This window comes from Pantherophis guttatus, chromosome 18 (genome assembly GCF_059756535.1).
Source record: "Pantherophis guttatus breed Tessera chromosome 18, ASM5975653v1, whole genome shotgun sequence".
NCBI classification, from domain to species: Eukaryota; Metazoa; Chordata; class Lepidosauria; order Squamata; family Colubridae; genus Pantherophis; species Pantherophis guttatus.
The window spans coordinates 3,309,868-3,322,743 of NC_142080.1; the positions used below are offsets into that span (position 1 = coordinate 3,309,868).

Sequence of the window (12,876 nt, forward strand, 5' to 3'; positions counted from 1 at the left end):
ATAGATAGATAGATAGATAGATAGATAGATAGATAGATAGAAATGATAGTGAAGATAGAGAAAAGATAGATAGAAATAGATAATTATTGATAGAGATAGAGATGATAGAGAAGATAGAGAATGGAGAAAGATAAATAGATGATAGATATAGAGAATATAGTTAGAAATAGATGATAGATAGATGATAGAGAAGATAGAAAAGATAGAAATAAGACAATTATAGATATAGAAGATAAAGAATAAAGATAAAGATAGAGAATAGAGAATAGACAGATAAATAGAAAGATAATGATAGATGATAGATAGAAAAAATAGAAAAGATAGAAGACAATTATATAGATGATAGATGGTAGAGAAGATAAAGAATAAATATAGAGATAGAGAATAGACAAATAGAAATTGATGATAGAGATGATAGAAAAGATAGAAATAGACAATTATAGATGATAGAGAAGATAAAGAATAAATATATAGAGATGATAGAGAAGATAGAGAATAGACAGATAGAGATGATAGAGAAGATAGAAATAATTAGATAGTAATTATATAGATGATAGAGTAGAAAATAGATAGATGATAGATGATATAATGATAGAGAAGATAGAAGATATAGATAGATGATAAATATCCTAAATTCTTTTCGTCTTCCAATTGTTTTTCCTTTGTTAAGGATTTCTTAAATCACTTATTTCAGCGCCATCCTAATTTCAGTCACTAAATGAGTGGTTGTACTCATTTGTTGGTGGGGGGGGTGTCGATGAAAAGGCTGCCCCATCCTGGCTCAGCAGACCCCCCCCCACCCTCCTTTAAGACACGGCCAGTCAACCTATCTGGAAAGGTGCCCAGATCCCCCCCCTTTTTTTAAATGATTTTTTTCCAAGTTAAAAAGAATCTTTGTTTAAAAAAAAAAAAAAACACAGCCGGAGAAACACTCAAGAGGGGAGATTTTAACTATAGCCCACCTACCCAATTCCACATCCCCTTCCTTGCTCCTGGGTTGTTTTCCTTGCAATCAAATCTTGGGGTGGGAGGGGGGGTGGATGGACAGGAAAGGGTTGAGTTACCGAAGGCTTTTGCAAGGAATGCGATCTGATTCCATCCCCCCCACCCCCCAGGCAAAGGGGTCGCTGGTTCACGCAGGCCCCTCCCTCGGTTTGGGGAGGCTGAAGTATATATGCCTTCCCCAGGGGCTCAGGGCAAAGGTTGAGCCAGGGAATCCTGTGGCTTGAAAAAGGGGCTGGGTATGGGAGGGGGAGACTCGAGTGGATGAAGGGGCCACGAGGATGTCCACTTCAGGTAGCCCCCCCCCGATTGTCCAGTCTGGAAAGCAAGCAATGAATGAATGTCGTATTTTCCTTTCCTTTCCCTCCTTTTCTTCTTTCTCATACATATGTCCTTCCTTTGCTTTCCTTTTTCCATCACTCCTTTCCTTTCTTTCTCATGTCTTTCCTTTTTCCATCACTCCTTTCCCTCCTTTTCTTCTTTCTCATACATCTGTCCTTCCTTTGCTTTCCTTTTTCCATCACTCCTTTCCTTTCTTTCTCATGTCTCTCCTTTTTCCATCACTCCTTTCCCTCCTTTTCTTTTCTCATACAAACTTTCCTTCCTTTCCTTTTTCCATCACTCCTTTCCCTCCTTTTTTCTCATACAAACTTTCCTTCCTTTCCTTTTTCCATCGCTCCTTTCCCTCTTCTTCTTTCTCATACAACTTTCCTTCCTTTCCTTTTTCCTTCCTTTCACTCTTCCTTTCCTTTCCCCATCTCCTTTCCTTCTTTCTCAAACTTTCCTTCCTTTCCTTTTTCCATCACTCCTTTCCTTTCCTTCTTTCCTTTTTCCATCTCCTTTCCCTCCTTTTCTTTCTCATACAACTTTCCCTCCCTACCTTTTTCCATCACTCCTTTCCTTTCCCTTCCTTTTTCCATCTTTCCTTCTTTCTCATACAAACTTTCCTTCCTTTCCTTTTTCCATCACTCCTTTCCTTCCGCCTTTTTTTATCTCCTTTCCATGTTCCCTCCTTTCCTTTTTTTACAGTATCACTCTTTTCCCTCTTCTCATTTTTCCTTTTCTAAGTTGGGAAATTTTAACATAAAATAAATTTATCAATCTTCCTATCTCAAAGGTGGCTTTTAAAAAAGCATCCGAGAGTCCCTTAAAGGAAGAAGGGGCGAAGTTAGCAAAGCCTGCCATGAATTAAAATTAAAAATAAGCCTGATCTTTCCTTGTCCAACAGCGCTCCCTGCTGGAGATCTGATTGTGGCACAATGGTTGAGAAGGCCGATCTGGGTTGGTGATAAGACCCATCGTCCCCAGCCTGCCCTCTTTCGGCGGCAGCTTTAAGGAGGTTTCAGGGGCATTAAACACCCTGTTAGAGAGTCTAGACTACATAGATAGTCATCTAGGGCAGTGTTTCTCAACTCTAGAAATCTGGACTTTTAATTCCCAGAATCCCCCAGCCAGCATGCTTTAAGAGGGATGGACTTCAACTCCCAGAATCCCCCAGCTAGCATGATTTAAGACGGGAGGACTTCCACTCCCAGAATCCCCCAGCCAGCGTGCTTTAAGAGGGGTGGGCTTCCACTCCCAGAATCCCCCAGCCAGCATGCTTTAAGAGGGATGGACTCCAACTCCCAGAATCCCCCAGCCAGCATGCTTTAAGAGGGATGGACTTCAACTCCCAGAATCCCCCAGCCAGCATGCTTTAAGAGGGGTGGACTCCAACTCCCAGAATCCCCCAGCCAGCATGCTTTAAGAGGGGTGGGCTTCCACTCCCAGAATCCCCCAGCCAGCATGCTTTAAGAGGGGTGGGCTTCCACTCCCAGAATCCCCCAGCCAGCATGCTTTAAGAGGGATGGACTCCAACTCCCAGAATCCCCCAGCCAGCATGCTTTAAGAGGGATGGACTCCAACTCCCAGAATCCCCCAGCCAGCATGCTTTAAGAGGGGTGGACTCCAACTCCCAGAATCCCCCAGCCAGCATGCTTTAAGAGGGATGGACTTCAACTCCCAGAATCCCCCAGCCAGCATGCTTTAAGAGGGATGGACTCCAACTCCCAGAATCCCCCAGCCAGCATGCTTTAAGAGGGGTGGACTTCCACTCCCAGAATTCCCCGGTCAGCATGCTTTAAGAGGGGTGGGCTTCCACTCCCAGAATCCCCCAGCCAGCATGCTTTAAGAGGGATGGACTCCAACTCCCAGAATCCCCCAGCCAGCATGCTTTAAGAGGGGTGGACTCCAACTCCCAGAATCCCCCAGCCAGCATGCTTTAAGAGGGATGGACTCCAACTCCCAGAATCCCCCAGCCAGCCTTCTTTAAATTATTTGGACATCAACTTCCAAAATTACAGCTGGGGAATTCTGGAACTTGAAACCCACCCATCTTAAAGGGGGCTTAAACATTGATCTGTTGAGATTTCTCGGGATCGATTTGGGCCAGTCCCTTCCTCTTTTCTCTCGATCGAGCCTACCTCGCAAGATTGTTGGGACGGGGGGGGGGGAAGAAAAATCACAGAGTGTGCCACGCACGCCGTCTCCTTGAGAGGCCAGGAGATAAATCTAACGTATATTTAAAAAAAAAACTAGAATAATTGTCTAATTATTCTACTTTTCCATCTCCTGCGCAGTCACTTCCCGACGGCAGATAATTTAACAAAAATATGTCTTTTTTTTTTTTGTTTTGTTTTTTGGGGAAATATGCTAAATTTGCAAAGCGCTCACCCAGAAAAAAAGCTTGCAAGAAGAAGGCAGATGGCTCCGAAGCTGTAAAAGACACCAGTCTGGTTGCTGTTTTCGGTATATATATATATAAAAAAAGAAATCCCTCCCAAGGGAAGAGTGTTTTTTTTTTTTTTTTAATTGAAATTTCATCGATGGGGAAACCGGGGAAGCGAAGGGACGATGTTCCCGTCGTCAATTCCTCTTCCGGCTTTTGCTGACCGTCTTGGCGGGCACGGAGACCGGGGTGGCCATTTGGTAGAGGGTGGAGGAGATCTTCTGGATGTAGTAGAGGGCCACCAGGGAGAAGATTAAGCTGCAAGAGGGGAGAGAGAGTAGCAAAATTAAGCCGGGTTTTGCTATCTGCAGCCACCGCAGGCCGAGGGAAAAATTTTAAAAGGATTTACTGCTATATTGGCCTCCGAGAAGGAGAAGGAGACCGTTTGGTCAAGGGAAGGTGAGGATGGGTAGAAGGTGGGTAGACAGATAGATGAGTGAGTCCTTCCTTCCTTTCTTCTTCAGCAGGGGGTTGGACTAGAAGACCTCCAAGGTCCCTTCCAACTCGTTATTCTGCTATCCTTCCTTCCGTTATTTTGCTTTTCATCCTTCCTTTTTCTTCCTTCTTCCTTCTCTCTGCTTGTCTCTGTCTGTCCTTCCTCTGCTTCTATTTCTCCTTTCTTCCTCTTCCTTCCCCTCCAATCCTGCCTTCCCTCATTTCCTTCTTTATCTGCTTCCCTTCCTTTCTTTTCTTTCATCCGTTTTTTTCTTTCTCCTTCCTCTAGTTTTTTTTCTCCCTTTCTTTCCCTTTGCCCTTCCTATATCTTTCTTTTCCTTCCTCCCTTTGCTTATCTTTCTCCTTCCTTCCTCCCATTTATCCCTTCCTTCTTCCCTCCCTCTGCTCCTTTCTCCTTTCCTTCCTCCCCTCCCATCTACCCCTTCCTCCCTCCCTCTGCTTATCTTTCTTCCTTCCTTCCCATCTATCCCTTCCTTTTTCCCTCCCTCCCTGCTTATCTTTCTCCTTCCTTCCTTCCTCCTCTCCCATCTATCCCTTCCTCCGCTTTCTTCCTTCCTTCCTCCTCTCCCATCCCTTCCTCCTTCCCTCTGCTTCTTTCTCCTTCCTTCCTTCCTCCTCTCCCATCTATCCCTCCCTCCCTCTGCTTATCTTTCTTCCTCCTCTCCCATCTATCCCTTCCTTCCTCCCTCTGCTTATCTTTCTCCTTCCTTCCTTCCCAACTATCCCTTCCCTCCCTCCCTGCTTATCTTGCTCCTTCCTTCCTTCCTTCCTTCCTCCCTTCCCATCTATCCCTTCCTCCCTCACCTTATCTTTCTTCCTTCCTTCCTCCTCTCCCATCTATCCTTTCCTTCTTCCCTCCCTCCCTCTGCTTATCTTTCTCCTTTATCTCCCTTTTTTCCCCTCCCAACAAGGCCTTTCAAAGAATTTAAAAACAAAACAAAACAAAAAAAAAACCTAGGATTATTATTATTTTGTTTGCTCACATTCCTGATCCCAGGTGGGATTCTTTCTAAACCCTTTTAATTGCCGCAGAGGTGGGCCAAGTATTTGTCTTCTTCCTCCTCCTGCCTTTTTTTTTTTTTAGACTTAAGGCGTGGAGCTCGCCCGTCAATCGTTAAACCAGGCTGATATTATTCAACCGCCCTTCCGAGACACACAAAAAAACCTCTTTCTCCAGATTTCAAGCCAGCCGCTTTCCCGGACGTGCCGAAATTCCAGACCACCCCTTAGCCGGGACTGTTTTGATTCGAGGATCTGTGTCTGGATTCACAGAACAGGAGAAGAGAGCTCAGAAGGGACCTCAAGAGGCCTTCTAGTCCAACCCCCTGCCCAAGCAGGAAACCCTACGCAATTCCAGACAAAATGGCTGTCCAATCTCTTCTTAAAAACCTCCAGGGATGGAGCTCCCACAACTCCTGAAGGGCAAACAGGAACTGGGCCTGGCTGGTCTAGGGAAGAGAAGGACCAGGGGAGGCAGGAGAGCATCTTCCAATATTTGAGGGGCTGCCACAGAGAGGAGGAAGGAGGTCCAGCTATTTTCCAAAGCAGAAGAAAGAAAGAAAGAAAGAAAGAAAGAAAGAAAGAAAGAAAGAGAAAGGGAGGAAGGGGGAAGGAAACAAAGGTAGAAGGGAGGGACGGAAGGAAAGAAGGAAAGAAAAAAATCTGAGTGAACCATGGATGGACAGAAGACATGGCTGGTCTAGGGAAGAGAAGGACCAGGGGAGACAGGAGAGCATCTTCCAATATTTGAGGGGCTGTCCCAGAGAGGAGGAAGGGGTCAAGCTATTTTCCAAAGCAGAAGAAAGAAAGAAAGAAAGAAAGAAAGAAAGAAAGAAAGAAAGAAAGAGGAAGGGAAGAAGGAAGGAAGGAAAGAAAGGTGGAAGGGAGGGAGGGAAGGAAAGAAAGAAAGAAAGAAAGAAAGAAAGAAAGAAAGAAAGAAAGAAAGAAAAAGAAAGAAAGAAAGAGGAAGGGAAGAAGGAAGGAAGGAAAGAAAGGTGGAAGGGAGGGAGGGAGGGAGGAAGGGAGGGAGGAAGGAAGGAAAGAAAGAAAGAAAGAAAGAAAGAAAGAAAGAAAGAAAGAGGAAGGGAGGAAGGAAGGAAAGAAAGGTGGAAGGGAGGGAGGGAGGGAAAGAAAGAAGGAAAGAAAGAAGAAAGAAATCTGAATGAACCATGGATGGACAGAAGACATGGCTGGTCTAGGGAAGAGAAGGACCAGGGGAGACAGGAGAGCATCTTCCAATATTTGAGGGGCTGTCCCAGAGAGGAGGAAGGGGTCAAGCTATTTTCCAAAGCAGAAGAAAGAAAGAAAGAAAGAAAGAAAGAAAGAAAGAAAGAAAGAAAGAAAGAGGAAGGGAAGAAGGAAGGAAGGAAAGAAAGGTGGAAGGGAGGGAGGGAAGGAAAGAAAGAAAGAAAGAAAGAAAGAAAGAAAGAAAGAAAGAAAGAAAAAGAAAGAAAGAAAGAGGAAGGGAAGAAGGAAGGAAGGAAAGAAAGGTGGAAGGGAGGGAGGGAGGGAGGAAGGGAGGGAGGAAGGAAGGAAAGAAAGAAAGAAAGAAAGAAAGAAAGAAAGAAAGAGGAAGGGAGGAAGGAAGGAAAGAAAGGTGGAAGGGAGGGAGGGAGGGAAAGAAAGAAGGAAAGAAAGAAGAAAGAAATCTGAGTGAACCATGGATGGACAGAAGACATGGCTGGTCTAGGGAAGAGAAGGACCAGGGGAGACAGGAGAGCATCTTCCAATATTTGAGGGGCTGTCCCAGAGAGGAGGAAGGGGGTCAAGCTATTTTCCAAAGCAGAAGAAAGAAAGAAAGAAAGAAAGAAAGAAAGAAAGAAAGAAAGAAAGAAAGAAAGAAAGAAAGAAAGAAAGAAAGAAAGAGGAAGGGAAGAAGGAAGGAAAGAAAGGTGGAAGGGAGGGAGGGAAGGAAAGAAAGAAGGAAAGAAAGAAAGAAAGGAAGGAAGAAATCTGAGTGAACCATGGATGGACAGAAGACATGGCTAGTTAATGAAAAAAAGGACCAGGGGAGATGGGAAAGCCGTCTTCCAATATTTGAGGGGCTGCCACAGAGAGGAGGAAGGGGGTCAAGCTATTTTCCAAAGCAGAAGGAAGGAAGAAAGAAAGAGGAAGGGAGGAAGGAAGGAAGGAAGGAAAGAAGGAAAGAAAGAAAGAAAGGGAGGAAGGAAAGAAAGAAAGAAAGGTAGAAGAAGGGGGTCAAGCTATTTCCCAAAAAGCAGAAGAAAGAAACTAGACATCCCCAATTCCTCCAATTTATCCTCCGCTCATCTTCCTTGCTCTCCTCTGCCCTCTTTCCAGAAAACTGGATGCAGGACCACCAAGTGTGGCATCATTAAGATAAATCCCCCCCACCCCACTTCGATCTCACACATACCCCAGCCCACCTCTGTCCTTACCAAGTAGTGACACACACTCGATGGATCAGCCCTGATGCGAACAGGGCCAGGAGGAGACAGGAAATAACTGTAGACAGGAGGCGGAAGAGAGAGAGAAAGAGAGAGAGAGAAAGAGAGAGAAAAAAAACCAGGTTAAAAATCAAGATAATCCCAATCCTGGAAATTAGAACAGTTGCCAACCGAACAACAAATAATTCAAAAGCTATTTTATATGTGCAGAAATGGAGAGATTAACTTTAAAATTAAACGATAAGGAAGACTCACAGTATTTCCAAATATGGGAACAGATGGTATGAATGGAGCTTTGGTAGTACAGTGGTCTAAGGCACCCTGTTATTAAGCTGGTTATTAAGACCAGCTGCCTGCAATTACTGCAGGTTCGAATCTCGCCAAGGCTCAAGGTTGACTCAGCCTTCCATCCTTTCTAAGGTAGGTAAATTGAGGACCTGGATTGTGGGGGCAATAAGCTGACTTTGTATAAATATACAAAAGAATGAAGGCTATTGCTTAACGCATTGTAAGCCGCCCTGAGTCTCCGGAGAAGGGCGGCATATAAATCAAATTAAAAATAAATAAATAAATAAAAAATAAAATAAAATAAAAAGTATGAAGGCTATTGCTTAACTCATTGTAAGCCGCCCTGAGTCTCCGGAGAAGGGCGGCATATAAATCAAATTTAAAAAAAAATGGATTAATCGATGGAAAAAAAAACTAGTCAAATACAGTAAGAAATTAAAGGTAACAAATATACACCCTCATTAAGAAATTAAGGTTAATGTATATATGTATTTTTATAGCTGGAGCTACAAAAAAAAACCTTGGCTACGTAGGGAAAACCTGGCTAGAAGAAAAACACACATAAACCCTACGAAGAAGAAATATATATATATATATATATATTCATATGTTTAAATATTATAGATAGATAATCCTGTATGTTAGTTTTAGTATGTATGTAATTTAGAATTGTATTTTCTTTTTTAGAGTTAAGGACGCTTTGTACAATTTTTTAATCTTTTTATATTGAATAAAGTTTGTTTTTAAAATTAAAAAAAAATAAAAAATCAGGATAATCCGTTTTGAGCCGCTCGAAGCCCCCCACCCCTTCCGCCATTTGACTCACTTTCAGGAAAAACTTTGGCTTGGAAGCCTTTGCCGAAAATCAGACTTTCCAGGTTGTTGAAGGCCTTCGTGGGAATCTCGGGTCAAGGACAATTGTCAAAAAGATTGGAGGTGTTTTGCAACGGTTTTAAGCCGGATGTTTCCTTCTGCCTGGCAGCCCTGGAGAAAAGCTTCGTAAGGTTTTTAAATATGGAGGGGGGGGCTCTTTAATAATTTTTTATTAAGGCCGCTGCCCCCAAGCGGAAACTTCAGGTAAATCGAGCAGGGGGTTGGACTAGAGGATCTCTAAAGTCCCTTCCAACTTTTGTTATTCTGTAATCTGGACTTCAATAACCAGAATTGAGACGGAAATTTCTGCAGCTACGCCAAGACAGTTCTTCGGAAAGTTTTGCTCCAGTTTAAGATAAAACAGGATAAAACTTACTCGACAACTGTCTCACTTAGCAAACGGGGATCTGGGGCGCAATCGTGGTCATAAATCAAGGACTTAAGCCGCAGGTGTATTCTTTTCCTGCTGCTCCCTTGTGGGAGGAGACCAAGGGTGAAATCCCGCAGGTTCTGGAGAACCGGTAGCGGAAATTTTGAGCAGTTCGGAGAACCGGCAAATGCCGCCTCTGGCTGGCCCTAGAGTGGGCTGGGAATGGGGATTTTGCAATATCCTTCCCCCTGGAGTGGGGAGGGAATGGGGATTTTGCAGTATCCTTCCCCTGGAGTGGGGAGGGAATGGAGATTTTGCAGTATCCTTCCCCCTGGAGTGGGCTGGGAATGGGGATTTTGTAATATCTTTCCTCCAGGAGTGGAGAAGGAATGGGGATTTCGTAGTATCCCTCCCCTGGAGTGGGGGTGAGAATGGAGATTTTGCAATATCTTTCCCCTGGAGTGGGCTGGGAATAGGGATTTTGCAATATCTTTCCCCTGGAGTGGGCTGGGAATAGGGATTTTGCAATATCTTTCCTCCTGGAGTGGAGAAGGAATGGGGATTTCGCAGTATCCTTCCCCTGGAGTGGGGTGGGAATGGGGATTTTGCAGTATCCTTCCCCTGCCATGCCCACCAAGCTACACCCACAGAACCGGTATTAAAAAAAAATGGATTTCACCACTGGGGGGAAGACACACAGACATGGAACAACTTGTCACAGTCAACGTGCTGCGGCCAACTCATCCCGGGCAACTCGCTGCAGGGGGGCAACTCAACGATTCTATTCAATCATTTCAAATAAATAAATTATTATTTGAATTTTTGCCATTCACATTTTCTTCTGCCCCTCCTTTGGCATCCTTTCATGATTCTGTTCCACCATTTCTTTGATATTGTTTTTGTTAGCTGCGAAGTCGTGTCCGACCCATCGCGACTCTATGGACCACGTTCCTCCAGGCCTTCCTGTCCTCTACCGTCCTCTGGAGTCCATTGAAGCTCCCGCCGACGGCTTCGGTGACTCCACCCAGCCACCTCGTTCTCTGCCGTTCTTCTTTTGCCCTCCATCGTTCCCAGCATTCGGCTCTTCTCCAGGGAGTCCGTCCTTCTCATTAGGCGGCCAAAGGATTTGAGTTTCCTCTTCAGGATCTGGCTGTCAGGTTTCGAGGTCATCTCAGATAAATTGCATTTCACTCCCCTGCACTCACTGGCCATCTTCCAAGTAACTCTACCCCTAATCTACTGCTCCAGCTCAAAGGAATTTCCCCCCTCCCATCCCATCTCCTAGGGGATATTATCTCCAGGGAAAATAAGTAGGTGAAAAGTCAAGCGTCCCTTTCCAGACGCCTCCGCTTTTCCTTCTTATGTCAGCACTAGAGTAACTGCAGCTTGAAGTGCTGACACTGGCCTTCTAAAGAGCAGACAGGGTTGATCTCCTCTAGAACTGACCGGTTGGATCGCCTTGCAGTCCAAGGGATCTTGCGGGAGTCTTCTCCAGCCCCAGAGTTCAACGGCCTCCATTCTTTGGCCTTCTCAGCCTTCCTCATGGTCCAACTTTCACAGCCGTCCATCGCAACTGGGAAAACCATCGCCTTGACGATACGCTCGTTTGTTGGCAGGGTGATTGATGTCTCTGCTTTTTAGTATGCGGTCTAGATTTGCCCATAGCTTTCCTCCCCAGGAGCAAGCGTCTTTTTAATTTCTCGGCTGCCGTCCCCGTCTGCGGCGATCTTGGGAGCCCAGGAAAATAAAATCTGTCACTCCCTCCATTCCTTTTGATATTAGTGTTAACTCTTAATTGGCGAATTGTCATGGATTCGACACCCACCTGCACACACACACACGAGAAAATCAAAGGATACGGTGAGGGAAACAATGAAGAGGGCAGACCCCAAAAGACCCCCTTGGATGGTCAGCCATTCGCTGGAAGCCAGTTGGCGGCTGTACATCTGCATCCCGGTGAAGAGCAGCAACGATAACAGGGAAGAAAGCACCAGAGATATTCCCGTGCTGACGGCTAGAAAGGACAGAAAGAGACGGTCACGGCCGGTGAGACAATTCGGCGCTAGGAAGGGTCCAAAAAATGGGTTAGGTAGGAGGGAATCCGGGCAGCTGCGCAGCCCATGCTAAACCCTGTTTTGCCACCTTCTTGGAGGGGTCTGGAGGGAACTCCGGCTAATGATGGTTTGTTTGAGGAATGCATCCTGGTTTATCCAGGATTGGGAGAGGAGTGGGGGGGTGTTGTGTCTTCCCATCCTGGGATCAGGCTGGTGGGGTGCAGCTTTGCACGAGAGCCCAGGCAGACGGGACTCCGGGGAAGCTGCCTCCCTTGAGTAGTTTATAAAAAAATAATAATGGCGGGATACAAAATAAAATTTAGCAACGTTGTTCTTTGGCATAAAACTTAGGTTTGTTCCGACATTGTCTGCCAAAAAGAGGCCGGAATATACAGCGTGAAACTCACAAAACTTTGAAAGATATATGTTTAAATGTTAAATCTTTTAGTTTCATGCGAGTCACAAAGGTTTTCTGCCCTCAATGCCCCCTCTACCCATAATCCCCTCTGTCTACAATGCCTCTTAGCCCATAATCCCCTCCATCCACAATGTCTTTTTACCCATAACTCCCTCCACAATGTCCCTCTATCCATAATCCCCTCCATCCACAATGTCTTTTTATCCATAATCCCCTCCACCCACAATGCCTCTTTACCCATAATCCCCTCCATCCGCAATGCCCCTCTACCCATAATCCCCTCCACCCACAATGTCTCTTTATCCATAATCCCCGCCGTGCACAATGCCCCTCTACCCATAATCCCCTCCACCCACAATGTCTTTTTATCCATAATCCTCTCCACCCACAATGCCCCTCTACCCATAATCCCCTCCATCCATAATATCCCTCTACCCATAATCCCCTCCGTGCACAATACCCCTTTAACCATAATCCCCTTGTACCCACAATGCCCTTTTAGTATGAGAGCAAACAGAACGGCACAAATAGCTCTCTTTGCCCAGGGAAGCGGTGCTGTTTGGGGATGATGGGGATTGTAGTCCAACACAGCTGGAAGGCACCAGTTTTGGGGGATTCTGGGTAATGCCATGGCCTCTTTCATTGGCCTGGCCTTGCCTTGCCCACCCCTGCCAGATTACCCAGGATGCACTTGGATTACTTAATCTGAGGCCCACCTCCCCCCTGCCCAGAGACCACGTTACCCATAATGCCCCCCGCTCCGTCCGCCGACGACGATTCCCTCCTCGGTTTGAACCAGAGCGTCTCTGTCTGCCTTGCGCATGCGCCACCGGGAAGAGCCTCTTTCTCTCCCCTCCCCAACCACGCTGGAACTTCTTTTCGCGCATGCGCCGGACCGCCCCGGCTGCTGAGCGCAGACGTGTACTTTTTTTTTTTCTTCCGCGCCTGCGTACAAAAGGAGGAAGAGGGAGGCGAGTGAAGCGCCTTGGTACATGCGCGGTGATCGCCTCGTCACTTTAATAGGCGGGAGGGCCTTTTTCAGCGTCCGGCCGCTAGGGGGCCTCGCGCACCCGCACGCCTCTCGAACAAAGCGAGGCGTGACGCGTTGTCGCGGGTTCGAGACCCGCCTCCTCGCTTTTTACAAAGATTTTTTGGGGGGGGTTGGAATCCTAAAAAAAAAAAAAACGTATATTGAATAAAATTTACACGAGTCGCTTTTGCAATCCTTGACCAGCAACGCC

At 45.8% G+C, this 12,876-nt stretch overlaps 1 protein-coding gene across 2 annotated transcripts; it reads right to left on the reverse strand.

The window, feature by feature from the left end:
* Positions 1-3,820: 3,820 nt before the first annotated feature.
* On the reverse strand, positions 3,821-12,531 carry KRTCAP2 (keratinocyte associated protein 2). Of its 2 annotated transcripts, XM_087881036.1 has the most exons (6): positions 12,386-12,473; positions 12,316-12,333; positions 11,023-11,177; positions 8,747-8,810; positions 7,624-7,690; positions 3,821-4,027 (listed from the first exon to the last, which is right to left on the reverse strand). In XM_087881036.1, the coding sequence occupies exons 1-6, from the start codon at positions 12,456-12,458 to the stop codon at positions 3,907-3,909; spliced, it is 498 nt and encodes a 165-aa protein (XP_087737162.1). In that variant the 5' UTR covers positions 12,459-12,473; the 3' UTR covers positions 3,821-3,906. The 2 variants fall into 2 exon arrangements, with proteins under 2 accessions (XP_087737162.1, XP_087737161.1); XM_087881035.1 differs by lacking the exon at positions 12,316-12,333 and having other exon boundaries at positions 12,379-12,531.
* Positions 12,532-12,876: the final 345 nt, after the last annotated feature.